Source organism: Aquarana catesbeiana, linkage group LG12, assembly GCF_042186555.1.
Source record: "Aquarana catesbeiana isolate 2022-GZ linkage group LG12, ASM4218655v1, whole genome shotgun sequence".
Taxonomy (NCBI): domain Eukaryota; kingdom Metazoa; phylum Chordata; class Amphibia; order Anura; family Ranidae; genus Aquarana; species Aquarana catesbeiana.
In genome coordinates, this window is record NC_133335.1 from 152,855,407 (window position 1) to 152,882,272 (window position 26,866).

At 42.6% G+C, this 26,866-nt stretch overlaps 1 protein-coding gene across 4 annotated transcripts in view; it reads right to left on the bottom strand.

Moving 5' to 3' along the window:
- The window catches only part of LOC141113175 (ATP-dependent RNA helicase DHX58-like), a 437,515-nt gene that overhangs the window by 49,249 nt on the left and 361,400 nt on the right, over positions 1 to 26,866 (bottom strand). For all 4 annotated transcript variants that reach the window (XM_073606104.1, XM_073606103.1, XM_073606102.1 and 1 more), the window contains one exon: positions 22,215 to 22,308. In XM_073606104.1, coding sequence (XP_073462205.1) covers positions 22,215 to 22,308 — 94 coding nt within the window. The remainder of the gene's footprint in view (positions 1 to 22,214; positions 22,309 to 26,866) is intronic.

Consider the following 26,866-nt stretch of genomic DNA (forward strand, 5'->3'; position numbering starts at 1 on the left):
ACCACCCCTCTCTTCCACAACCCTTCTCTCTCTCCCTCACCCCCTCTTTCTCACCTCCCTCCTCTGTGTCACCCCCAGTCTCTCCCCCCCCCACTCCCCCCCCCCTCTCTCTCTCTCTCTCTCTCTCTCTCTCTCTCTTTCTCCTCTCCCTCCCCCTGCTCTTTCTCTCCCTCCCCCTGCTCTCTCTCTCTCTCTCTCTCTCTCTCTCTCTCTCTCTCTCCCCCTCTCTCCTCTCTCCTCTCTCTCTCTCCTTCCTCCCAAGGCATGGGAAATCCTTAGAGGGGTAGGTTGCCACCTTGCTGGGTCTCAAATGTTTTATTGGCTGCATATGTCTGATGGATGAGGAGGGTGCCCTGGAAGTGGTGCTGATGAACTGTGCGCTAGATCCGTGTATCTTTCTGCAACCATTTTTATTGCTTGAATTTTTTTCCCATTATGGGCGTGAGTGGGGACTAGGGTAAAATTTGCCTGAGGCCTCACAAAGCCTAGAGCCACCTCTGACCGCCCCCTTCAGCTAGAAGAGTCAGTGGACGGGTGTCAGTAAAGGGGATGCTAGAGAGCGTCCTGAAGATAATTTAGTACATCAAGTCAGCTGCTAGTGAGAGCAAGAAGACTTAATTCTTCCATACACGTGGCTTGTATGGTCAAAGCAGCGTGTCTGCTTCCACAGATAATCCGGAGAGGCCAAGAAAGAGTTGTCTTCATCTATTGTGAATAGTTCTAGTTGGAGTATCCCACTCATCCCTTCTCCTATCCAATTTCCAAATAAAATCCAAAACCCAAATACCCTGTACTGGTCTTTAAGTAACAAACAAACAGGAGTAAGGGAGTAGGAGCTCTCAGCAACCAAGCGGGAACCCATAGTAACATAGTGGGAACTCCTCAGCAATCAGCGGGAACTCATGGCAACATAGTAGGAAATCCTCAGCAACCAAGTGGGGACCCCTAGCAACATAGTGGGAGCCCTCAGCACCTAAGTGGGAACCATCTGCACCTAAGTGGGAACCATTGGCAACCAGCTGCAGGTAACCAGGGAGAGGCCTATGAAGTCCAGCCCTACGGGGACAGTGTTACATAAGCATCATAATGATGCAGACAGGACTACAGATGGTGAAGGCAGCAATATACCAAAGGCACAGACACAGTGAAAAGAAACTGTCAAATTTCAGTTTTGGGTGGATGTAAGCAGCAACATACCAACGGCACATAGACACAGTCAGTCGGTCCATAAGGGGCACAGGGGCGCTGCCCCCTCAAAAGTTTTTATATTCATAGAACAATTTACTTTTAAATACTGTAAATGAGAATATGACTAACATTTTTTAACATCTTAAAGTTAAAAAATGTTAGTCATACAGTGGGGACGGAAAGTATTCAGACCCCCTTTTTTCACTCATTTTTCACTCTTTGTTATATTGCAGCCATTTGCTAAAATCATTTAAGTTAATTTTTTTCTCATTAATGTACACACAGCACCCCATAATGATAGAAAAACACAGAATTGTTGACATTTTTGCAGATTTATTAAAAAAGAAAAACTGAAATATCACACGGTGCTAAGTATTCAGACCCTTTGCTCAGTATTTAGTAGAAGCACCCTTTTGATCTAATACAGCCATGAGTCTTTTTGGGAAAGATGCAAGAAGTTTTTCACACCTGGATTTGGGGATCCTCTGCCATTCCTCCTTGCAGATCCTCTCCAGTTCTGACAGGTTTGATGGTAAAAGTTGGTTGACAGCCATTTTTAGGTCTATCCAAGATGCTCAATTGGGTTTAAGTAAGGGCTCTGGCTGGGCCATTCAAGAACAGTCACAGAGTTGTTGTGAAGCCACTCCTTCGTTATTTTAGCTGTGTGCTTAGGGTCATTGTCTTGTTGGAAGGTAAACCTTCGGCCCAGTCTGAGGTCCTGAGCACTCTGGAGAAGGTTTTCGTCCAGGATATCCCTGTACTTGGCCGCATTCCTCTTTCCCTCAATTGCAACCAGTCGTCCTGTCCCTGCAGCTGAAAAACACCCCCACAGCATGATGCTGCCACCACCATGCTTCACTGTTGGGACTGTATTGGACAGGTGATGAGCAGTGCTTGGTTTTCTCCACACATACCGCTTAGAATAAGGCCAAAAAGTTCTATCTTGGTCTCATCAGACCAGAGAATCTTATTTCTCACATCTTGGAGTCTTTCAGGTGTTTTTTTAGCAAACTCCATGCGGGCTTTCATGTGTCTTGCACTGAGGAGAGGCTTCCGTCGGGCCACTCTGCCATAAAGCCCCGACTGGTGGAGGGCTGCAGTGATGGTTGACTTTCTACAACTTTCTCCCATCTCCCGACTGCATCTCTGGAGCTCAGCCACAGTGATCTTTGGGTTCTTCTTTACCTCTCTCACCAAGGCTCTTCTCCCCCGATAGCTCACTTTGGCTGGACGGCCAGCTCTAGAAAGGGTTCTGGTCGTCCCAAACGTCTTCCATTTAAGGATTATGGAGGCCACTGTGCTCTTAGGAACCTTAAGTGCAGCAGAAATTTTGGTAACCTTGGACAGATCTGTGCCTTGCCACAATCCTGTCTCTGAGCTCTTCAGGCAGTTACTTTGACGTCATGATTCTCATTTGCTCTGACATGCACTGTGAGCTGTAAGGTCTTATATAGACAGGTGTGTGGCTTTCCTAATCAATTCCAATCAGTATAATCAAACACAGCTGGACTCAAATGATGGTGTAGAACCATCTCAAGGATGATCAAAAGAAATGGACAGCATCTGAGTTAAATATATGAGTGTCACAGCAAAGAGTCTGAATACTTAGGACCATGTGATATTTCAGTTTTTCTTTTTTAATAAATCTGCAAAAATGTCAACAATTCTGTGTTTTTATGTCAATATGGGGTGCTGTGTGTACATTAATGAGGAAAAAAATGAACTGAAATGATTTTAGCAAATGGCTGCAATATAACAAAGAGTGAAAAATTTAAGGGGTCTGAATACTTTCCGTCCCCACTGTATTAACAATTATTTAAAAATAAATCATTTCACTGTGCGGGGCGCTGGACTAATAGCTGTCTATTAGCTCCCTCATTTTTTAACAAGCACGTAATTAGAGCCTGAGGCTCTAATTGGCTTGTGTAACGTTGTCCAGGGGTGCAGAGCACTGCTCCCACTTTTGATTTTAGCAAAGACAAATTTGCCATTGCGTCACTTCCAGTTTCTCGTCCCAGAAGATTTGGAACACGGAAGCCGCCGCCCACCTATTATCAGGGAAGCCATGATAGCCCCTGGCTGGAGGCTTCTGTTTGCAGGTAAGGACCTGGAGGGATTTGCTTGCACCTCCCCAAAAAATGTTATCACCAGCCGCCACTGGACACAGTGAAAGCAAACAGTCAATTTTCAGTCTTGGGTGGATGTAAACGGTAACATCCCTTCTCCTAAATTGATGGCACTGCTTCTCCTGCTCAGTTTTTCTCCTCCTCCTCCCCCTCTGCAGTCCCCAAGGTAGTTCCACAAATATGTGACAAACGGGGATCAGACCACCGCCCTTTCCCCCACCTTGTGACAAAGGACTGGTCAACCTCACACCATGCTGTCACTGGTACGCAACAAGGACACGCTCAGCCTCACCCCGCACAAACATTTTCCAGCTTGCAGGACCACAATGTAGGTGCCAACAGACTGAGAGCAATTGTCACTGGGTGTAGTTAACCAAGCAAATAACCCTTTAACCCCAAACTGCCACAAGATAGCTTTGGGAGTATCAACCCTTCACAATACCAGCAATGACAATTTTGAATCTAAATAAACATCTCAACACACACTGTCACCACAGACAGGCCTATCCAGAGATTTACCATGTAGCAGCACTCTTCAAGAGACAGGGATCTTTAAGTTTGCATTAGGGCATTAGAGACACTTAACACTTTCCAATATATTGTTTAACCACTTACCGACCAGCTGCCGTCATTATACTGCGGTAGTTTGGCTCATTCCCACCAATCGCCGTAGATGTACGTCGGCCCTTTAAACAGCTATAGCAGGTGCGTGCCCGCAGCATGGCGGTCACGATGTCCACCAGCCACCCGTGATTGCTCCACAGAGGCAGAACGGGGATCTGTCAATGTAAACAAACAGATCCCCGTTCTGTCAGGGGAGTGGAGAATGATCATCTGTTCCTAGTGATTAGGAACAGCGATCTCTCTTCTCCTCTAGTCAGTACACTGCCCCCACAGTTAGAAACACCTCCCAGGGAACACATTTAACCCCTTGATCGCCCCTAGTGTTAACCCCTTCCCTGTCAGTGACATTTATACAGTAATCAGTACATTTTTATAGCACTGATCGCTCTATAAATGTCAATGGTCCCAAAAAAGTGTCAAAAGTGTCCGATCAGTCCGCCGCAATGTCGCAGTCATGCTAAAAATCGCTGTTCACAGCCATTACTAGTAAAAAAATAAATAATAAAAATGCCATAAATCTGTTCCCTATTTTGTAGACACTATAACTTTTGTGCAAACCAATCAATATTATTATTGCGATTTTGTTTACCAAAAATATGCAGAATACATATTGGCCTAAACTAATGAAGAAATTTTTTTTTTTTTGGATATTTATTATAGCAAAAAGTAAAAATGTATATTTTTTTTCCCAAAATTGTCGGGTTTATTTTGTTCATAGCGCAAAAAATAAAAATCGCAGAGGTGATCAAATACCGCCAAAAGAAAGCTCTATTTGTGGGAAAAAAAGGACATCAATTTTGTTTGGGTACAGTGTCTCACGACCGTGCAATTGACAGTTAAAATGACGCAGTTCCGTATCGCAAAAAATGGCCTGGTCATTAAGGAGGAAAATCTACAGGTCCTTAAGTGGTTAATAATGCAAAGATCAAAATAGTGCAAATTAAATCTTTACAGAAAAAAGGGTATTACAAAAGAAACAAAGAGACCACAATGCAACAGAAAGACAAAGGGGGTGAAAAATGCAAGTCCTGGTTTAGCAAAGTCTAATCAATGAACAAGATGATATATTGGCTCTCAGACAACGATGTTAAATGAGAGCATGTGATGTTTAATGAGAGCTGTCAACTATGGTTGCAGTCCCCAGGAGGCTGAGGGATGGCCAGTTTTTCTCTGTGTTTATGATCATGCCACAGATCTATTTTTGTATAGCTATTAATATCTCTGAATACCTACATGTTACAGTCTGTTAACGTGCACATTTTTGTCCAGCTTTGAATTACTTTTGCAATGAATATAGGTATGATGGTTTTGGATGCCCAGTTTGCCTAGAAGAATTGGACCGGGTACTCCCAGGGTATCAGTGGGCTCAAAACGCTACTAATTATAACTGAAGGAGGTAAATATGTCCTTTATTCTGGCTGTACGGTTATTATTTCAGAAGTTATGAAATACAATGGGATTATGGATTCTAATGCCGTGTACACAAGAGCGGAATTTCCGTCTGAAAAATCTTGGATGGTTTTCGAACGGAATTCCGCTCAAGCTTGTCTTGCATACACACAGTCACACCAAATTCCGACCGTCAAGAACGCGGTGACATACAACACGTACGACAGGACTAGAAAATGGAAGTTCAATAGCCAGTGCGCCACCCTTTGGGCTCCTTCTGCTAATCACGTGTTTATCACGTGTTAGTAGAAGTTTGGTGAGAGACGATTCGCGCTTTTCAGACTCGTGCTTTTCATTCCGTTACTGCTCTTCAGTTTGTGGGTTTGTATCTGGTTTTCAGTGCGTGCAGTCAGTTCGTATCTGTTTTCTAGTGCGTTCTTGTCCGCTCGTTTCTAATTTTCAGCTCACTCTTCACAGGCCTTTCTGTTCTTCAGTGTGTTCTGTTAGTTCGTTTTGACCAGCTGACCGTCTTGAAGCCATGTTGCAGGTACGTAATCATCGTAGAGTTCATGCAATGCGGGGGCTTGGTGTTGGGGTTCTTGCTTTGACCCAAGCCCAGTCCATGTACAGGGTGGGGATGTGTTCATGGACCAAGAATTGGTTGCTCCAGTGTGACCAATTCTCTCATATGCCTTTTGCTGCGTGAGATCCAGGAGAATAATCCTGATGATTTCAGGAATTTTCTCCGGATGACGGACCCCCTTTTTCACCATCTGTTGGCTTTGCTGTCCCCTTATATTACGAAGCAGGACACCTGCATGCGGCAAGCCATCACTCTGGAGCAGAGGCTAGTTGCCACATTGCGGTACTTGGTGATGGGGAGAAGTCTACAGGACCTCAAGTTCTTTACAGGCATCTCCCCCCAGGCTCTGGGGATCATTATTCCAGAGACCTGCCATCATACAGGTCCTGCAGAAGGACTATATTAGGGAAAGTTTTCTCCTTTAACATCACATTCTATGTATTTAATGTATGCTAATGTTTTGTATTTCTTTCATCATTCCCAAATTACCATGATTGTAATCTGCTGTGAATGTCTCCTTTGTGCCCATGCATGCTGTAAGCTTTTAATGATCCTTTTTTGTCCTTTCAGGCATATTTGCCTTCACTAACCTACCCAGCATGCTATCCTGGGCCCATATACACCTAGCCTAGTCACTTAATGTATTTTGTCAGTTCCATTGTAGTGCTTTACCCTAAACACCCCCTAAAATGTGTCCAAATGTTATTGTTGTCCTTAAATTCAGGCAGAGTGCCAGAGGCTTTTTTTGGGGTCCAAAACTGATTTATAACCCCCCCCAAAATGTTTCCAATGGGCCATTAGAGGGGGTGAAGAATCTGATAAGTGGACCTTATATTTTTGTCTTTAAATAATCCTTAAAATAAATGTTCTACTGATGTTGGCCAAGAATGTTTGTTTGTGTCTAATCTGCTTGCAATGTTATGTGCAAAAGTAATAATATTTTTTTATATTTCCACGGTTTCCTTCAATGCCACAGGAATGGCAGATTGTGGCTTCCCAATTTGCTCTGAGTTGGGACTTTCTTAACTGCGGAGGGGCAATCGATGGGAAACATGTACACATCGTCCCACCACCCCACTCAGGGTCATACTATTTTAATTATAAGGGTTTCAATAGTATTGTGTTGATGGCAGTGGTGTCGGCGACATACGAGTTTCCCTATGTGGACGTGGAGAGGAATGGACGGATGTCGGATGGTGGAGTCTTTGCCCAGACCGAGTTCCTAGTGGCTTGGGATTGCCACCTGCAGAGGAGACCATTGAAGGACTCCCATTTGTTTTTATCGCTGATGAAGCATTTGGTCTGGGTGATTATCTGATGAGGCCATTCCCCCAGAGGACCCTCACCCTGGAGAAGAGGGTTTTTACCAGAGCCAGAAGAGTTGTGGAGAATGCCTTTGGGATAATGGCCAGCCGGTTCCGCCTATTTCTTACGGCAATAAACATGCTGGATACTTCACAACTTTTTAAAGAGAAATGCTCCGAATTACGTTGCCTCAGTTGGGCCTGAGGCCGGACTTCCAGAAAATACAATGACGGACCTGGAAGCTGGCCGTCCTGGCTTGCCTCCCCAAAGCACCCGTGAAGTTCATCAAAAATATGTAGATTATTTTACGGGTAGGGGGGCCATTGCTATGCCAGCAAATTTGTAAATATTTTCGATATTAAAAAAAAATATTATCTGATAAAATCTTAATTTTGATTTACTGCTTGTGTTTCTTTTAGCTGTCTCTTAGGTTCTCCTAGTGCACTTGTAGTGCCAAGTGGTTTTTCCATTATTAAATAACACCCATTGTCACTGTAAACACCAACTTAATACAAAAACTGGTATTGAGCATTGAAAGAAGAAGCCACACATTGAGTATAAAACCTTTTACTCCGTGCACATTCACATGTGCGTTGTAAAACTTTATTTTTTTTTTTAAATAAGACATCTTGTTTTTATAAAGTTTTTACCTTGAAAATATTTTTTTAGTACATAAACAGGCATTTTTCAAAACATAACATACCCAACTCATGAACTTACAAAGTTCAACATTGAAAAACTGAAGGCAATATCAGACATTATAGTGTCAGAAATGTTTCGATATTGCTTTCATCAGATGGGGTGATGTCACCCCTGTAAAAGCCAAATTTTGAAGATGCACACAAATTGGGAGTCAAACTGGGGATTTCCCTCCTGATCCCATGCCTAATGTCAACATGTGCTGTCTCCCATCTTGGGGGATCAATGGACGTGTTTTGGGGGCGCAACCACTTCCTCCCACCTACTTGAGTTACGAGGAAGGGGTTGCACCCACAAAACGCGTACATTGATATCCCCTGATGGCAGATAGCACATGTTGACACACTGTGTGCATCTTCAAAAATTAGAAAAAAATGGTCCCCAAAAATAGAAAATGGTGTCATTTTGTTATTTAGATTCTTCTTAGTACATCAATCGTGTTCTTCAGTTTTTGTTCTATGTCATTTGTTTTTTTCTTTATGATGTCTAAATCCTGACGACAAAACATTATGTCCTGGATTAGCCTTTGTGCACTATCACTCGTGAAATGAGGAGATTGTTCTTCCACAACATGCACATCACCTAAAAGAAAAAATACACACCATGTATTATAAATATGCAGGCATACATCTATTACCTGAATTTGTGGTCTCAGACACTCACCTGTTGTGGTGACAATTTCAACCACCTCTCCTTCCTCCACATCCTCTGGTTGTGGTGTCCTCTGTTCCCCTTCTTCAGGAGGTGGGGGGGTCCTGGTGTTCTCAGACGTTCGGAGTCTTTTCTCCCCTATGAGAATGAAAAAAAAGGTATACTTAGCACACTGATATTTTGAGGCCAGAAATAGGAATATGAAACATTGCTTGGAAGTGGGGTACAGTTCTGTTTTGGCAGAGTTCCAAGCTGAAGACATGATTTTTTTCCCTTACCAAAGCTGAAATATTTACCTTTTTTGGACAAGTTTCACACACGGAGACGCCCCAAGTATCCACTGGAGTACCTGTGTGGGACACCCTAAAAAGTTTGTTCTTGTGTTCCACACTAGTGCTCTTGAGATGTGTAAACAGCTGCTGAGTGTCCTCTCCTTACATTACACTGAATCAAGTTTGCAATTCTTTCTAGTTTCAAACACATCTAGACAACAATGTCCTAAACTTCTTTTAATACAAATTAGCATGACCAAATGTAGTTAACCCTGTATCTGCCCAAAACTTTGTATTTAGTTGGCAAACGAACGATGTTTCCTACGACCGATTACTGTGCCCATGAACATGAAAGTAGCCATTTTAAACTGTACAACAGTAAAGAAAAACACATGGAGCAGCATGTAAGTAATAATAATAGGAACACACGACAAGTACTTACTTTTTAGAAGCACTTTCTTGATCCTTCTGTACTGATCCTGCTCCCTCAATTCCTGTGCAGACTCTTCACAACTTTAGACATGATCTTGGCCTTTCTCGCATTTGGGTTTAGGTAAGGCCCATACTTCCCGTCATAGTCGGCCCTTTTCAAGATCTCCACCATCTCTACAAAGGCCATATTTGAGGCCTCCTGCGGTATCGTGATGTTTCTGGCTCCGGCTTTCCTCCTTGTTACTGCTATTACGCACCTGCTGTGTCTCCACCATGTTCCTCTCCCACTGCGATGAAAGAGAAGGGGCGGGGAATATTCTAGAAAGAACTTTAGGGGCGGGTCACGCGGGCAGAGTTTCACACATGCGCAGTGCATATAAGGCTAACACGCGTGTGTCATACGTATGATCTGTGAGTGGAGGAAGTGCCGATCATGGGAATGAAGGTAACATTTTAACTTGGGACATCAGTGGCCTATACTGATTCGAGATTGAGGCCTATATTGGGATAAGATTAGGAGAGTTTAGCCTTATATTAGTGTTTTTGTCTTGTGTTTTCTCTTGCAGCATATATGAAACAATTCAAAGACCCGGAATTCATGGGCCAGTTCATAGACAGATACAGGGATATGAGAAATTTGTGGGAGGTTAAAAACCCCTTATATCGAAATAAACCAGCTAGGAAGGCATCGCTGGAGAAACTGCTGCAATTTGTGAAGACGCAGGTCCCCGACGCAGACATCGTGTTTGTGGATAAGAAAATTAGTAGCTTGAGAAGCATGTATAGGAAGGAGTTTACTAAGGTCCAGGCTTTCATGAAATCAGGAGCAGCAGCAAAGGATGTGCATGTACCCAGTCTGTGGTACTACAACAGGATACGGTTTCTGGAAGACCAGATTGAAGCCAGGTAATCACTTTCTACACTTCCATCCACCCTTCCCTCAAACCTTCCCTCAACCCCAGCTGAGGCTTCCGAGGACCAACCTGGGCCTTCCATCCTGGAGGAAGTTGAGGAGCCCAGCCGGAGCCAGGTATAGTATTTTTGAACATATTTATTGTCCGAAAATTATTGTTGTTAACTAGGTGTTATTATTGATAACAAATGAATGATTGAACAAAAAGTGTTTGATATATCAATAGACAGTAGGGGCCAAAAATGATTGGGACAAGAATGAAAAATACTGGGCTCAGAATGATAGTCTTTTCTATTTATTAACATTCAATTTGCTTCCTTCCTACACCCCCTGTACTACCTACCTCACCTTCCCCCCTACAAACAGTCATAAGCTGAAAATTGTGTGTGATTGATGAACCAAAAACTAAAACCATGTCCCTTTTTCATACACAGGAAGACCTCAGCCAGGACGAGGATCTGGAATGTGGCAAACAGGAGGAGGCGGGGGTAAGTGTCAGCCAGGAGGTGGCCAGGCCCAGTAGCCTCACCCAATCCCAGGTGCCTCCCCTCCGCCTTACAACAAAAAGGGCCAGGAAGGGGAGTAATGTGGAGGAGGCAGCACTGGGCCTCATTAAGGATGCTAATGCGGCCCTGAAAACACCCCCCGGTGCTGAAGAGGCCTATGGCCCAGTGACGAGAACTCTTAACCACTTACGAACCACCCGCCTCCGTTTTACATCACTACTTTGAAGAGGAATGCCATTGTTATGGTAGCAGCTAGCTACCATAACCCCGGTATCCTCTTCTTCAGCTGGCGGTCCGCTTCAAGATAAAAGTGGTCCCTGCGGTGGATTCGCCGCCAGATCACTTTTATTGACGGCGGGAGAGGGCCACCCCCCCGCCGCTCTCCGGTGTGATCGGATCCTCTCCCTAGCCTGACATGGAGACGAGTGAGGGGAAGACGGCCCCCACCCGTCTCCTTATCATTGCAGGGCAGAAGTGACGTCAAAACGTCACTTCCGCCCAATGCTCTTAAAGGGACAATTTATTTTTATTTTTTTAAAATTACTTTAAATTATTATTTTTTTATTGCATTTTAGTGTAAATATGAGGTCTGAGGTCTTTTTGACCCCAGATCTCGTATTTAAGAGGTCCTGTCATACTTTTTTTCTATTACAAGGGATGTTTACATTCCTTGTAATAGGAGTAAAAGTGACCCAATTTTTTTTTTTTAAAAGAACAGTGTAAAAAATCAAAAATTTAAAGGTAAAATAAATAAGAAAAAACATTTTTTAAACTCGCCCCGTCCCGCCGAGCTCGCGTGCAGAAGCGAACGCATATGAAAACGGTATTCAAACCACACATGTGAGGTATCGCCGTGATCGTTACAGCGAGAGCAATAATTCTAGCCCTAGACCTCCTCTGTAATTCAAAACATGCAACCTGTAGAATTTTTTAAATGTCGCCTATGGAGATTTTTAAGGGTAAAAGTTTGTCGCCATTCCACGAGCGGGGGCGCATATATATATATATATATATATATATATATATATATATATATATATATATATATATATATATATATATATATATATATATATATATATAATGTGTGTGTGTGTTTAGGGGTTCTAGGTAATTTTCTAGCAAAATAACAGTTTTTGACTTGTAAACACCAAATCTCAGAAAGAGGCCCTGTCCTTAAAGCGGAGTTCCACACAAAAATGGAACTTCCGCTTTTCGGAACCCTCCGGTGTCACATTTGGCACCTTTCAGGGGGGAGGGGGGTGCAGATACCTGTCTAAGGGACAGGTGAGTGGGCATGTATTAAAAGTCAGCAGCTGCAGTATTTGTAGCTGCTGGCTTTTAATAATTTTTTTTTTTTTTTTTGGCGGTGTGGGTGAACCCCCGCTTTAAGTAGTTAAGGCGTCAGCATACCAAGACATTTTGGACAATTTTATTTGTGGGAACAGTTTTGGGATGGCTCCTTCCTGTTCCTACATGACTATGCACCAGTGCACAAAGCAAGATCCATAAAGACGTGGACTTAGCAGGGGTGGTGGAAAATAACTTCAAGTGCAATAATTCACATTATAATAGTAACTAAAACATATAAAATTAAGTGTAACAATCTAAAAAATAAAAATTACAAAGTGCTATAACGGTGTGAACCTCCCAACTAAAAAGTTGTTGCACTTGTATTGCAATTATTATCTGTAAAGGGGGTTTCCACCTGTTGTAGAATTTCATATTAGCCAATGTATTTCATATTATTCATATTGATTTGCATATATTTTATTGATTATTATTATCATTATTATTATTATTCATATTATTATATAGTAGTGGTTTTATCAATATTATTATTCGATAAGTAAAGCAACAATTATTAATCTTTAATAATGTATACTGTGTTTTCCAGATTTAGAAAGTCTTCGTTTTTAAGTGTTGAACTTTAAATGACCTCTGCTTTATGACAAGTGCTTGTACACAGGTGTTCTCGAAAATGTATTAAGATAGTCTACTGGGTGAAAGTTCATTAGGATAGATTCAAGTAATATAGAATTGTCTCAAGTCTCAAATGTATATAAATCAGACAGATAAAGATAAGAAAACAGGTGGTTTAGAAATAATTAAAGTTATGTACATTAAATTAAGTTTGACAGGGTCAAACAAAGGTCTTCTTGTGCCCTCATTAAAACTGTTAAAATACATACATATAGTGAGACATATAAACACATCTGGTGGGGTTATTGAAAGTTCATTGTCTCAAAGTCGTAAATCTGCAAATCCTTGAAGCTAGTTAAATCTTATCAAGATAAGGAGAGTTTGATAACACAGATGGGTGCCATACTGTCTCTACACAGGTGTTTTTAATTGGACAAAACCAGTTATAAATCACTTTAATGAACATATAGGAATTTTGGGAATATTTAAGTTTATCTTGTAATTAAACAATAAGACTAAAATCATATAATATGCGAGCCAAGTCTCTGATTCGTTGTACTTATTGAAGCAGCGCTGAGTGTGCGATGTTATAAAACACTTTATATAAAACAGATGCTGGAGAGACAGGAAAGTTTTAAAATAAAGATGTGGTCTGTGGTTATGAAGGTATACGTAGAAATCCTTCCACCAATAATGATCACCACGTGAGGGGGTCGCCCCCCGTGAGATTGCACTCACCACAATTATAGTAATCACAAGCCTTTGGATAATGATCTTTAAACTTGCCGTCTCCTTAGTTCAACCACCAGGTGGTGCAAGACCCTCTCGGTAAGTATAACATGGGGAGAAAATGAAATGCCATATAGCATAATATTGCTTAAGGATGTTTATTAAATAATACACAAAAACAGACTCCCCCCTTTTTAAAATATGCGTACCAGATACAATAGGTTAAAAGAGCATGAAAAAGTGCACTGTGCACCGGTAGATCACGACTCTGACGCGTTTCGTCACTTCCGGATGTCATCAAAGGCCCTTTGATGACGTCCGGAAGTGACGAAACGCGTCAGAGTCGTAATCTACCGGAAGTGACGTGTGCGCTCCACGGAAGGTAACCAGGAAGAGAAAAAGACTAGCTGCATACAGCGCGCATTCCGGAACACCTCCCGAGGGACGAATAACACAGGCACAGTGCACTTTTTATCTGGTACGCATATTTTAAAAAGGGAGGAGTCTGTTTTTGTGTATTATTTAATAAACATCCTTAAGCAATATTATGCTATATGGCATTTCATTTTCTCCCCATGTTATACTTACCGAGAGGGTCTTGCACCACCTGGTGGTTGAACTAAGGAGACGGCAAGTTTAAAGATCATTATCCAAAGGCTTGTGATTACTATAATTGTGGTGAGTGCAATCTCACGGGGGGCGACCCCCTCACGCGGTGATCATTATTGGTGGAAGGATTTCTACGTATACCTTCATAACCACAGACCACATCTTTATTTTGAAACTTTCCTGTCTCTCCAGCATCTGTTTATATAAAGTGTTTTATAACATCGGACACTCAGCGCTGCTTCAATAAGTACAACGAATCAGAGACTTGGCTCGCATATTATATGATTTTAGTCTTATTGTTTAATTACATGTTCAATTTTTAAAGTAGCTGCTTGAACCTGCTGCAGCTGATTACAGAGTAATTCCAAGGCGCGGATTGATGTGAGGCAGAGGCGGTTTAAATTGTCCACATATCTTACAGTTTTGGTTAATATTTAAGTTTATCTGGTTGTAGAACAGGTGTCAGATTTATGGTTAGTTGCATTGACGTAGATCTTAGCGACCAATCATATGTAAGAGAGATGTTAAGATAAGACTTGTAAAAGGGTATATAAATGCAAGCTCTACAATTATTAGACAGACAAGTCAGATAGGAGCTCATAAGGCTGAACTCTATGTATGCTGCCCTATTGCACGGGTCATAGAGGTCAGAACCAATGGGCAAGTATCTGTCCTAACTTGTCTCCTCATATGAGTCAGAGAAGACTTCTTAACTTGTTCCAGAATGTGGTCTCAGGTGAATTTCCCTCACGAACTTGGTCGAGCTGGAACCCAGAACTCTGTGAGGGGACCAGACCACTGGCCGATTGACTGGTCCCTATCAGGTGACGGGTTCCCAAGAATTGGCAGAAAATACCCATTCTGGTTCAAGGTGAGAACAATTCACAATTGTTTCAATTTGGTTAGAGGATAAGAATACCTATATCCAATATGCATGCATTGTAAGAAACTGTATAAATTAGACCTGTATCTTGTAATACTTTGAACATAAACCTGTATGTTATCAGCTGTTAATAAACCTGCATTGCTGAAGTTCTGCCTGGTTCGATACTTTACTATTCTACTTCACACCATCCCCGCCAAGTTTCATTTGTTATGTCTTGTTTTCAGTTTAATGTGTATTATATGTGAAGTTATGTATCACAGAGACTGGTATTGTGGTAATATTGAAATTTTATTGAGATTTCCATACATTAGAGGATTTCACCATTATTGTTAAGTTATTGATTAGTAAGTTAGAGCTTCCCTTTTTTTTCTTGTGGTGTGGGAACACACGTAACAGTGCTTAGCAGCAGGCCTCTTACTGACACTTTTTTTACTTTAACTCCTGTAGTTTATTGTAAATAGTAGTGTGGTACTACCTATAATACTAAAGATTAGCATGCAGCATTAATAAACATCAGTGGATTTCAGTTGTGCACCCCCCAATGGACAATGTGCCTGGCTGCAGAGTTCATCTCCCCATCCCTGCACTCAGTGCACTGATGAAACTGATTGGCAGCACTGATGGGCACTGGTTGGCAGCACTGATAGGCACTGGTTGGCAGCACTGATTTCCACTGATAGACACTGATTGGTGACACTGTTAGGCAGCAATGATTGGCACTGATCGGCAGCACTGATAGGCAGCACATATGGGCACTGATGGGCCCTGATAGGTGACACTGATTAATACTGATTGGCAGAACTGATTGGCACTGATAGGTAGCACTGATTGGTAGACATGTGCAATTCATTTAGTTCCAAATTCGTCTTTTAATGAATTTTGACAAATTGTTATGTCTAAAATTCCGGATTTTCGAATTCGAAATTCGGAGATTAGAAAATTCGAATTTGAAAATTCGAGGTTTCGAGCATGTGGAAATTTCGGAAATTCGAAAAGAAAATTCGAAATGTGGAAATTTGAAATTTCAGAAATGTGGAAATTTGAAAATTCGAAAATAAGAATGAAAATTCAAAAGAACTAAATTCCGAAAATTCAAAAACCCGAAAATCTGAAAAAACCAACTAACTAGTAATAACTTAACTATTACTAACTATTAAATTATAGGTATTGGAATTTCCTTTCAAATTTGGCTGTTAGTGAACGTAACGAATACGAATTTATCTGAAGTTACGAATTATCCAAAATAATGAATGCCATGTCTAAACGTATGGAACGTAACAATCTAATAATAATAAATAACAATAATAATAATAACTTTTTATTATTACTTATTATAAATTTGTTCCATTCCATTTGTTTAGATGACATTCGCTATTTCGGATAATTCATAACTTCAGATAAATTTGTATTCATTACATTCACTAAAAGAAAAATTTGAAAGGAAATTCCAATACCTATAATTTAATAGTTAGTTATTATTTAGAATTTTTGGATTTTCGTTCTTTTGAAGTTCACAGATTTTCTTTCTTATTTTCGCATTTTCTAATTTTTGAAATTTTCGGATTTTCTCATTTTCAAATTCCAAGTATCCGTAAATGTGAAAAATTGGAATACGAAAATTAGAAAATCTGAAAATTTGAAAACTCGGAATTGGAAAATTCGGAAGTTAGAAAATGTCAAAAATTCGGATTTTTGAATTTACGAAATTTCGAATTTACAAATTCCAAATTTTTGAATTTACAAATTTCCGAAAAAAAACAAAAAACGAATGAAACGAAAACTAACAAGTTTTTCTGCAGTGCACATGTCTACTGATTGGCACTGATAGGCTGCACTGATTGGCAGCACTAATTGGCAGCATTGGTGGGCACTAATTGGCAGCACTGATAGTTTGCACTGATAGACGGCACTGACTGGCACTGATGGGCAGTCTTGATGGGCTCTGATTGGCACTGATGGGCACTGATGAGACACTAACAGGGGAGAGGGGCAGTTTCAAATGCAGCAAATAGGGAGGCTTGCAGGAGCCGCTCAGTGTGTGAAACTATCAGGTAATGTAACTGCTTGCAGAGAGAGAGACCAGCTGTCACAACTCAGCAGTGATGTCAGGGGTGGGCGGGACCAAGCAGCTATCAAACATCAGCCAATGATTGGGCTGGTTAAGAAAGGGGGCGGAGCCACATAAATTTAGCGGCCCGCCCAGACCAATTCCAATTAATAGTTATTATTAGTTATTTTGAATTTTTAGATTTTCGTTCTTTTGAAGTTCAGGGATTTTCTTTCTTATTTTCGGATATTCACATTTTCTAATTTTTGAAATTTCCAAATTTTCGGATTTTCTCATTTTCGAATTTTCAAATTCCAAATATCTGGAAATGTGAAAAATTGGAATACGAAAATTAGAAAATCTGAAAATTCGAATATTCGGAATTTGTAAATTCGAAAATTCAGAAATCGAAAATTTGAAAACTCGGAATTTGGAAATTAGAAAATTTCAAAAATTCGGATTTTTGAATTTACGAAATTACGAATTTACAAATTCCAAATTTTTGAATTTACAAATTTCCGAAAAAAACAAACGAATAAAACGAAAAAGTTTTTCTGCAGTGCACATGTCTACTGATTAGCACTGATTGGCACTGATGGGCAGTCTTGATAGGCTCTGGCACTGATAGGCAGCGCTGATTGGCACTGATAGGCAGCGCTGATTGGCACTGATAGGCAGCGCTGATTGGCACTGATAGGCAGCGCTGATAGGTGGCACAGATAGGCAGCGCTGATAGGTGGCACAGATGGTCTCTTATTGGCACTGATGGCTACCGATAGGCAGCACTGATGGCTACCGATAGGCAGCACTGATGGGCTCTTATTTGGCTACACTCGTAGACACTAACATGGGAGAGGGGCAGTTTCAAATGCAGCAAATAGGGAGGCTTGCAGGAGCCGCTCAGTGTGTGAAACTATCAGGTAATGTAACTGCTTGCAGAGAGAGAGACCAGCTGTCACAACTCAGCAGTGATGTCGGGGATGGGCGGGACCGAGCAGCTATCAAACATCAGCCAATGATTGGACTGATTAAGAAAGGGGGCGGAGCCACATAAATTTAGCGGCCCGCCCAGACCCCATTCCATGGGCTGGTGTTTGATGGCTGTTTGGTCCTGCCCACCCCCGACATCACCGGTCAGTTGTGTCAGCTGGTTTTTCTCTCTGCATGCAGTTACATTACCTGACAGTTTCACACAGTGAGTGGCTCTGGCAAGTCTCACGATCTGTTGCATGTTATACTGTCTCACAAGCAGCGCGGGCTACACATCGCTTAGATGTCACGTTTTAGAGCAGATCTCGGGAGACAGCACAGTGATTAGGGTATGCCCAGGCACGTCCACCCAGACAGCCATCCAGGTGGCACAGAACATAGATCACCTGACTCCACCCGAATATATAGGTTCTCCCAGCAGGCCAAGGGATTCAAGAAAACCCCTGCCCATTGGCTGAGATACCCAACATACCCATAACCTGACCTTGGGTTACCCTTCTCATATCTAGTTCCACCAAGTAGCCGGCCACCTAGTGGTAGAAGAGAAAAGTGCCACAAGGCCAAACTTAGGGAGAAATCAATAGATTGCTATCAATCGACCAGGATAACTACTCCTGGCAGATACATTTGTGAGCAGCTCTCTGCCTAAACTACAGGGTGCTACACTTGCGATCTTGATGGATTTATTAGAGTTTCTAGACTGAATTGTGGATTCAGCTAATAGGCATGAGAGGGTCTGCATCTGTCCCCTCAAGGCTCTGATGAGAAGGTTCTGGCATAGGCTAACAGTTTGTGTATTGTATGAACTGGAAGAGGAGGGAGGGGGAAGGTCACTGCAGCTTTGTCTCTCTTATGACAAATTGGCATGGGTTACTTGGGACCTGAACAAAATGGCTGCCGCACACAGCTTTTCGTTTGCCCAGTACACATGACCATTACACCTCCCCCTTCAGGTGGTTGCATGGAAGGGAACTGCAATTTCCCTTCCAACGCACCCGACTCCTGCTGGTTCGCGACAACCCATCAGCATTGTCATGGTTGCTGCTCTTCCTATGCTGGATTGTGAAATCATATTGCTGAAGAATTAAGCTCCATAGAGGTATATTTGCAACATCTGCATTGCCCACATGATCACAAGACACTCCTTTTTCGATTGGCATATGCTACTTGCATGGTGAGCAGCTTCCGGCTCAAGTAGAGGCTAGGATGTTCCACTCCTGCATCATCCACCTGGCTCAGGACTGCCCCCAATCCGTAGGCAGAGGCATCAGTCTGCACTAGGAAACAACAGGTGAAGTATGGAGCATGTAGCACAGGGGCACTGGCCAGCCCCCACCTTCAAGGCCTGAAATGCCTTCTCACATTCTGGTGTCCAGGACACCACCTTAGGCAGTTTAATTGTAGTTACGTCAATCAGAGGTTTCACCGGGCTACTGTAGTTGCACACAAACTTCCTATAGTACCTGTCCCCAAGAATGACATAACCAGTTTTTTGGCTTGAGGGGTAGACTATGCATTGAACTGGAGAGTTTATGCATAAGATCAAAAATGAGAATATTTGTCCGGGCATAGAAAAAAACAATTTTCTGTGTAAAGACATAATGAAGTCAGAGAACTGAGTGTGAAAGAGTTGGTAATGGGTTGATTACTGCAAAAGGGCTGAAATGTATTTCATATTGATACAGTATCTCACAAAAGTGAGTACACCCCTCACATTTTTGTAAATATTTTATTATATTTTTTCATATGACAACAGTGAAGAAATTACACTTTGCTGCAATGTAGTGCGTGTACAGCTTGTATAACAGTGTAAATTTGCTGTCCCCTCAAAATAACTCAACACACAGCCATTAATGTCTAAACCGCTGGCAACAAAAGTGAGTACACTCCTAAGTGAAAATGTCCAAATTGGGCCCAATTAGCCATTTTCCCTCCCTGGTGTCATGTGACTCGTTAGTCTTACAAGGTCTCAGGTGTGAATGGGGAGCAGGTGTGTTGCATATGGTGTTATCGCTCTCACTCAACATGGCACCTCATGGCAAAGAACTCTTGGAGGATCTGAAAAAAAAGAGTTGCTGCTCTACATAAAGATGGCCTAGGCTATAGGAAGATTGCCAAGACCCTGAAACTGAGCTACAGCATGGTGGCCAAGACCATACAGCAGTTTAACAGGACAGGTTTCACTCAGAACGACCAAAGAAGTTGAGTGCACGTGCTCAGCGTCATATCCAAAGGTTGTCTTTGGGAAATAGATGTATGAGTGCTGCCAGCATTGCTGCAGAGGTTGAAGGGGTGGGGGGGTCAGCCTGTCAGTGCTCAGACCATACACCTCACACTGCACCACATTGGTCTGCATGGCTGTCGTTCCTGAAAGAAGCCTCTTCTAAAGATAATGCACAAGAAAGTCCGCAAAGATTACTGGAACCATGTCCTGTGGTCCGATGAGACCAAAATAAACTTATTTGGTTCAGATGGTGTCAAGCGTGTGTGGCGGCAAACCAGGTGAGAAGTACAAAGACATGCATGTCTTGCCTACAGTCAAGCATGGTGGTGGGAGTGTCATGGTCTGGGGCTGCATGAGTGCTGCTGCCACTGAGGAGCTACAGTTCACTGAAGGAACCATGAATTCCAACATGTTCTGCGACATACTGAAGCAGAGCATGGTCCCCTCTCTTCGGAGACTGGGCCGCCAGGCAGTATTCCAACATGATGACGACCCCAAACACACCTCCAAGATGACCACTGCCTTGCTAAAGAAGCTGAGGGTAAAGGTAATGGACTGGCCAAGCATGTCTCCACACCTAAACCCTATTGAGCATCTGTGGGGCATCCTCAAATGGAAGGTGGAGGAGCGCAAGGTCTCTAACAACCACCAGCTCCGTGATGTTGTCATGGAGGAGTGGAAGAGGACTCCAGTGGCAACCTGTGAAGCTCTGGTGAACTCCATGCCCAAGGGGGTTAAGGCAGTGCTGGAAAATAATGGTGGCCAAATAAAATATTGACACTTTGGGCCCAATTTGGACATTTTCATTTAGGGGTGTGAATATAAAGGAGGGTGTTGGTGTGGCGCTGTTCTGATTAGGAAAAAGAGTGTTTTTTAATAATAAAGCTGCTGTCTTACACCCTCTGCAGTCCTCCAAAACCAGATGTAAATGGTGAGGAGATTAATAAACAGAATACCAAAAAAAGGTATAGATGATGAATTATCAACAGGAGGTACCTAGACCAATGTGTGTGCACCCCCAGCAGGGTGTGATACCTTAAACCAATATACAAATATACTATCCTCTATTGGCTACGTCCAAATCCAAAGAGGGAGTACATGGATAGATATCAGCATCAATGTGCATATACTCTCCACAGGGTGTGCTGTCCTGTGAAATAATATTCAGGTGTGTTACCCCCTAATATCCACGTCTGGATTTCAGAAAGAGGAATACGTGTGCATAAAAGGAACACCAATGATGGCTTTCCTATAATGGTGCTAAATCTTCTATATAAGACCGGTGCTAGTATTTGGGGTAAGAGCTGATATCCAAATGTGACACTATTTGGTAATAAAGAAAATGTGTCTAGGTTGTGTTGCACCCTCTGGCAGCCGCTTAACAAATTTGGTGTCGGCAACCAGAAAGGGTAAACTGGCAAACTCCTAGTGTTTTAAAGCTGGTTGTGTTTTAATATAAAGAAATGTGTCCAAGATGTGTTACACCCTCTGGCTACCTAACCAGTAGGAAAAAGTGCGCTTATTGAAATATAAATCCCTATGAACTAAAATGTATGCTATTCCCTATAGTGTGATTAGAATATCATAAATATAACCAAAATAGTGGGGTTATGAGCACGCCTGAGCCCCTTCTTACCCACTGCTATATAGTGTGCCACTACAGGGATGCCAATCGTAGAATAGCAAACACATTCAGTTGCACTGAATGACTGAACTTAATTGGACAACCTTACCCAACAAACCCAAACGTGCCAGATGGTTGGTGGGCACCACAATTGTGGTTTGGAAATTTTTTTACACCTGTAAGGAGTTTGACATATGTCAAATACTATATACTATAGTTTTTAGTACTGTCCCCCATACAATAAAATATTTATCTTAATATGTATTTAATTGTCACCATCTATTTATGCTTTTTTTTCCTGGCAATTTATCTAAGATCAAAATGTAAAATACAAAACAAGCAACTGAGTTGGCAAATCACCCTGGGAATTTTCACATTTAAAATACAGGCAATATATGGCATGTAACCCAGATACAAGAATATGGAATGCAGAGCTAGCATTTTCTCATTGTGAGACAGAGAATTTAGATGAATGCATACAAATACAGCACTACCTGACAAAACTTGCATCTGATGGCTCCTCCAGGGACCCATTCGTCCATCTTCTTTCCCAGATTAATAGGTGCAGTAAATTCTTCATAATAGACTCTGAAAATTTGTATAAAACAAGACACTGGTAAATTGAGGGACACTATCTTGTCTGTACAGGGTCAGAACTATAGCTTGGCATAGGAGCGAGGAAAGCCAGCACATACCAACACTTCATCCTGCCAACAATCTTGGTGATACCACCATTTCATCTCATCTCATCTGCATCACCACAGGCAAATGATTATTGATTCCAGTGATGATCTAACCTGAGCACAACACCAATGTAAGGGAGCACTACTTCTGACACACTGACCACCAATGAAAGGGAGCACTTCTTCTCAGTGGCGTATCATCCATGGGTGCAAGGTGTTCACTGCACATGGGCCCCTGTGGGCTCTGACCCACACTGCACCTATGGATTATCTGTTCCTGGTTGGTACATGGTGAAATTTGACAGTCAGAAGTGATCTGTGCGGCGGTGGGGGCAGTTACAAGCACCAATCTCCCTGTATGGCTTTCAATGAAGCACCCGAAAGCCACTTCTCCTCCTCTCCCTCCCATGTCTTTCAGCTGCTTTTATGAAATGACATACAGAGATATTGGTGCTTGTAAATGTCCCCACCGCCGTACCGATCACTTCCGACTTTCCATCGGATTGCCCTTCCTTTCTGCCCCCACAGAGAAAGGGACTGGGCAATCTGTGTCCTCAGTCCCTTTCCCTGCCTCAAAGGGAAATGTCAGAGGTCTGTTTAGAGCCCTGATATCTCACCAAAGCCCCCCAATAGGAGTGATAAAAAAAAAGAATTGTAAAAAAACAATTATAAAAAATTGTAAAAAAATAACTTGTAAAAAAAAAAAAAAAACTAAATAAAACAAACAAACATTCCCTATTTAGCATTACCACATTCTGCACTGTAAGTCATCTCAGACTCTATCCACAACCCCTTTAAGCCACGTCCATTATTTGGCACAATTTAAACCACACCCACTTTTTACAGTGGCACGGCTATTTGGCCAGAGCTTATATTATGGAACCTTAGCCTGTTTTCTGGACCCTCCTACTTCAGTGTCCTAAGAAGCCCATTGTCTTCCTAAGACTATTTCACTTAGTGCAGGATTATCCAACACCATTAAGCATGCCAACGTCTTCAAGGGCCCCTGCGTAGCTGGCAGGAGACCAATTTTGTACATAGTTAACCACTTCAGCCCAGAATGTTTTACCCCCTCAATGACCAGGCTATTTTTTGCGATAAGGCACTGTGTTGCTTTAACTGAAAATTGCGCAGTCATGTGACGCTGTACCCAAACAAAATGTATGTCCTTTTTTTCCCCACAAATAGAGTTTTCTTTTGGTTGTATTTGATCATCTCTGTGGGTAAAAAAAAGAAAAAAGTGAAAAAAGACTGACAATTTTGAAAAATAATTATATTTTTTTACTTTCTTATATAAAAGATGTAGAACCCTCTAGATAGGTAGGTGCTAGATTTTTTTGTGAGTATAGGTAAACTGAAGTTAGGCCTGTTTGTTTTGGTTTGTGTGGGATGGGAGTGGCTCAGGGTCAGCATCTGATGATTCCCAGGCAGCATCACTAAGACCTCCCTCTTCTTTCTAGAGCCTTCTGGAAGGTACTAGAAAGAGAGAAGGAGAGGTGGAGCTGCCGGGGGTATGTTAAGGAGCCCTGACCAATCCCCAACCTGGATTGTCAGGGGGCAGGCCTCCTTTAATACCTAGAGTCAGCCCAGCGGGGGGGGGGGGAGTTGTCAGGTGGAAGAGCTGAGGATAGAGTACTAGCCTATCGGGGCCTTTGAGGGAGCTTCCTAGTCTGGGGGTTGACCTTGGGCCTGGGGCTCGGGTGCAGGAGGATGGAGCCCTCCAGGAAATCGTGGAGGTTCAGAACAGGAGGCACAGGAGGAGCAACAGAGGACAGCAGGAGCTAGTACTGCTGGGCAAGTCTTCAGGAGGGAACCACGGGTCGCAGCCAGGAGGGCTGGTGTGTTACATGTGCAGTCAGGAGTATTGGAGAGGCATGCCAGAATGGACTGAGAGGAAATAGTCAGAGATGGGTGCGGAGCCAGTAGGGAGGATTGCAATGTCATGGGCAGCGAAGTTGGGCGGCTGCAGCCAGGAGGGCTGGCAGGGCCTGGAGAGGACTGACTGGGAGCAGTAGTCCACCTATAGGACAGCTAGCACAAAATACTTTTCTATTTTCTGCTACACCATAGGGGCCCGCGGTCCCTGCCTGCAAAGGGCAAGTTACTTAGGCCTGGCTGAGCCAGTGTCAGGCCTAAACTTGTGCAAGAGGGAGAGAGAGAGCAATAGTCTGCAAGCAAGAGTTGTGCAGGAGGAGATTGGAGAAGTGTTGTGTACATAGTTGTCCCAATGGATTGATATACAATCCGCCAATTGATTGATATACAATCCCCCTGATTGATTGATATACAATTTGCTGGTCATCTCATAATTCCTATCCCCCATCCAAGTTAAATTCCCTAATAAATATAACAAAAACAAGCACATGGACTGTTTTCTGCCTGAGAGTGACTGAACAGTTAACGCCAGGCTGGGCAGGGTGACAGGTGGGCCACATCACTTAGCAGCCCCTATGGGGGTACAGCTACATTGGGGGCTCGCTCCGGGACCACCTGATCATGTGTGACCTGCCAGCCATTGCTCCTAGCAACCGAAGTTGAGCGAGTCGGGGAACTGTGCTTGGTTCCACCATTGAGGAATTGAACCCTGGGACTTGTGTGGTCTGCCTGCTATTTAGTACTGCAAAATAAGTATCTTTGCCCATAGCAACCAGCAGGAGCCGTTAATAATTTCTACTGCCTGCTGCCCAGTTGCCCAAACCAGCGCTGAGATGGACACTTGTGCTTAATCCTACAATTCAGTGACTTTTCACCATGTACTGTCACCCGTGGCAACCACAGCAGGAGATCGCACCCATGGATGACAAATATGTACAGTGTTCTGCTAATACTGGACATGTCACACTGGATTACAAATATGCCCAGCGCTCTGCAAATGCTGGGCATTCTGAACTTTTGCTCCAAACTCCTGCATCAGTAAAGTGTGCCTGGAACTGTCTACTGTCCCAGGGTGATCGGGGCGATCTGGGTAAACCTGCGGGTGCCTGCAGGCGGGACTGTTCTAAGATTGTGCCCTTCAGTGAGTCATTGGCTACAAACTTTATTGTTGCTACCGGCAACCACCGGTAAAGTCAGCGGTCATCTACTTCCAGTTGCTCGGGCACAGTCGGTGCTGGGCAACATGCTTGGACAAGTCCTACTAGTATCAGCATGCCTGCAAATGTCAGTTTGTCTAACTAAGGGGTTACAGCAGTGTGCCCTGGGAGGGGTCTGCCTATCAGTTTCACAGATGCCAGCCTGTCTGGAAGTGACATGATTTTGGACTTTTTGCACATCCCCAAGCCCTTGAGGGTGGCAGAGAGCAAGACCTGGGTCCGTTTTAGGACATTTAGTGTGAATTTCAGCTGGGGATAGCCATATACAAGGACCAGGTGCTCATTGCGAAGGCAGGACAGCCTACAAAGAGCCATTCAGTCGCTACTCTGGAAGAAGGAGGGGGCAGGAAGAGATTGTCTGATCCTCATTTTTATGCTTGATGAGACTGTGAGGAGCCACAGTGTGCATAAAGATGATCCACATGAACTGCTGTAAGATAGCAGAATGTGCCTTTTTCTTCCCTGACTTTTCTGCAGGATTAGACTGGCCTGCCATCCTGGATGTGCCCAACTGATGGACAGTTTGCCTTGTTGCAAGGACACTGAAGGGGGAGGTCTGATCTTTATCTGAACTCTTTCAAGGAGATTGCCCAGTTGCTATAACTCCCTCCTGACAGAACAACAGAAAATGTGTTAGAATGGGATACTTCGTAGACATGTGCATTCGTTTTCGTCCGAATGCATTTTCGTCCGAATTTCAGGTATTTTCGTTATAGTTTTAACAAATGATAACGAAAGTGCAGGATCCGAAAAACGAAAGATCCGACATAAACAAATGCTTTATTTTCGTTTTCGTTGCTACAACAGTTCGATATAGATAGGAGACTCGACATGATGATGACAATAACAATCTGTGTCCATCAAACCTGTGGTCGAATGTGCCTAACCTTAACTCTATTAGTCCAAGATTATTCTACATAGAGAGAAAAGGTTCAACGTAGGGGAGAAAAGATTCGACATAGGGGAGAAAAGATGAATAAAAATAATAATGATGATGAATGTTATTGGCTGATTGTAACCAAAGAGGAGGAGCAGTAAAATAGCTAGAACTAGCTTATGGTGTCTGTTGAAAGTTCTAAGAAGATTCGATGGAGCAGGTAAACTATACGGCGTCGTACAGTTTAGCTGCTCCGTCTAATCTTCTTTGAACATTCGACAGACACCATAAGCCTTCAATGACAGATTCGACCTTAATTTGGATTTTTATTTGAATTTTTAACGAAAAACGAAATAAATAAAAACGAATTTCAGGAGTAACTAAATAAATTTATTTTTCGGACGAAAACGAAATTCCGAAACAAAATATTTCAGTGTGCACATGTCTAATATTTCGATATTTCTGTCAGCAGCATGCTAACCCCCTCCTGACAG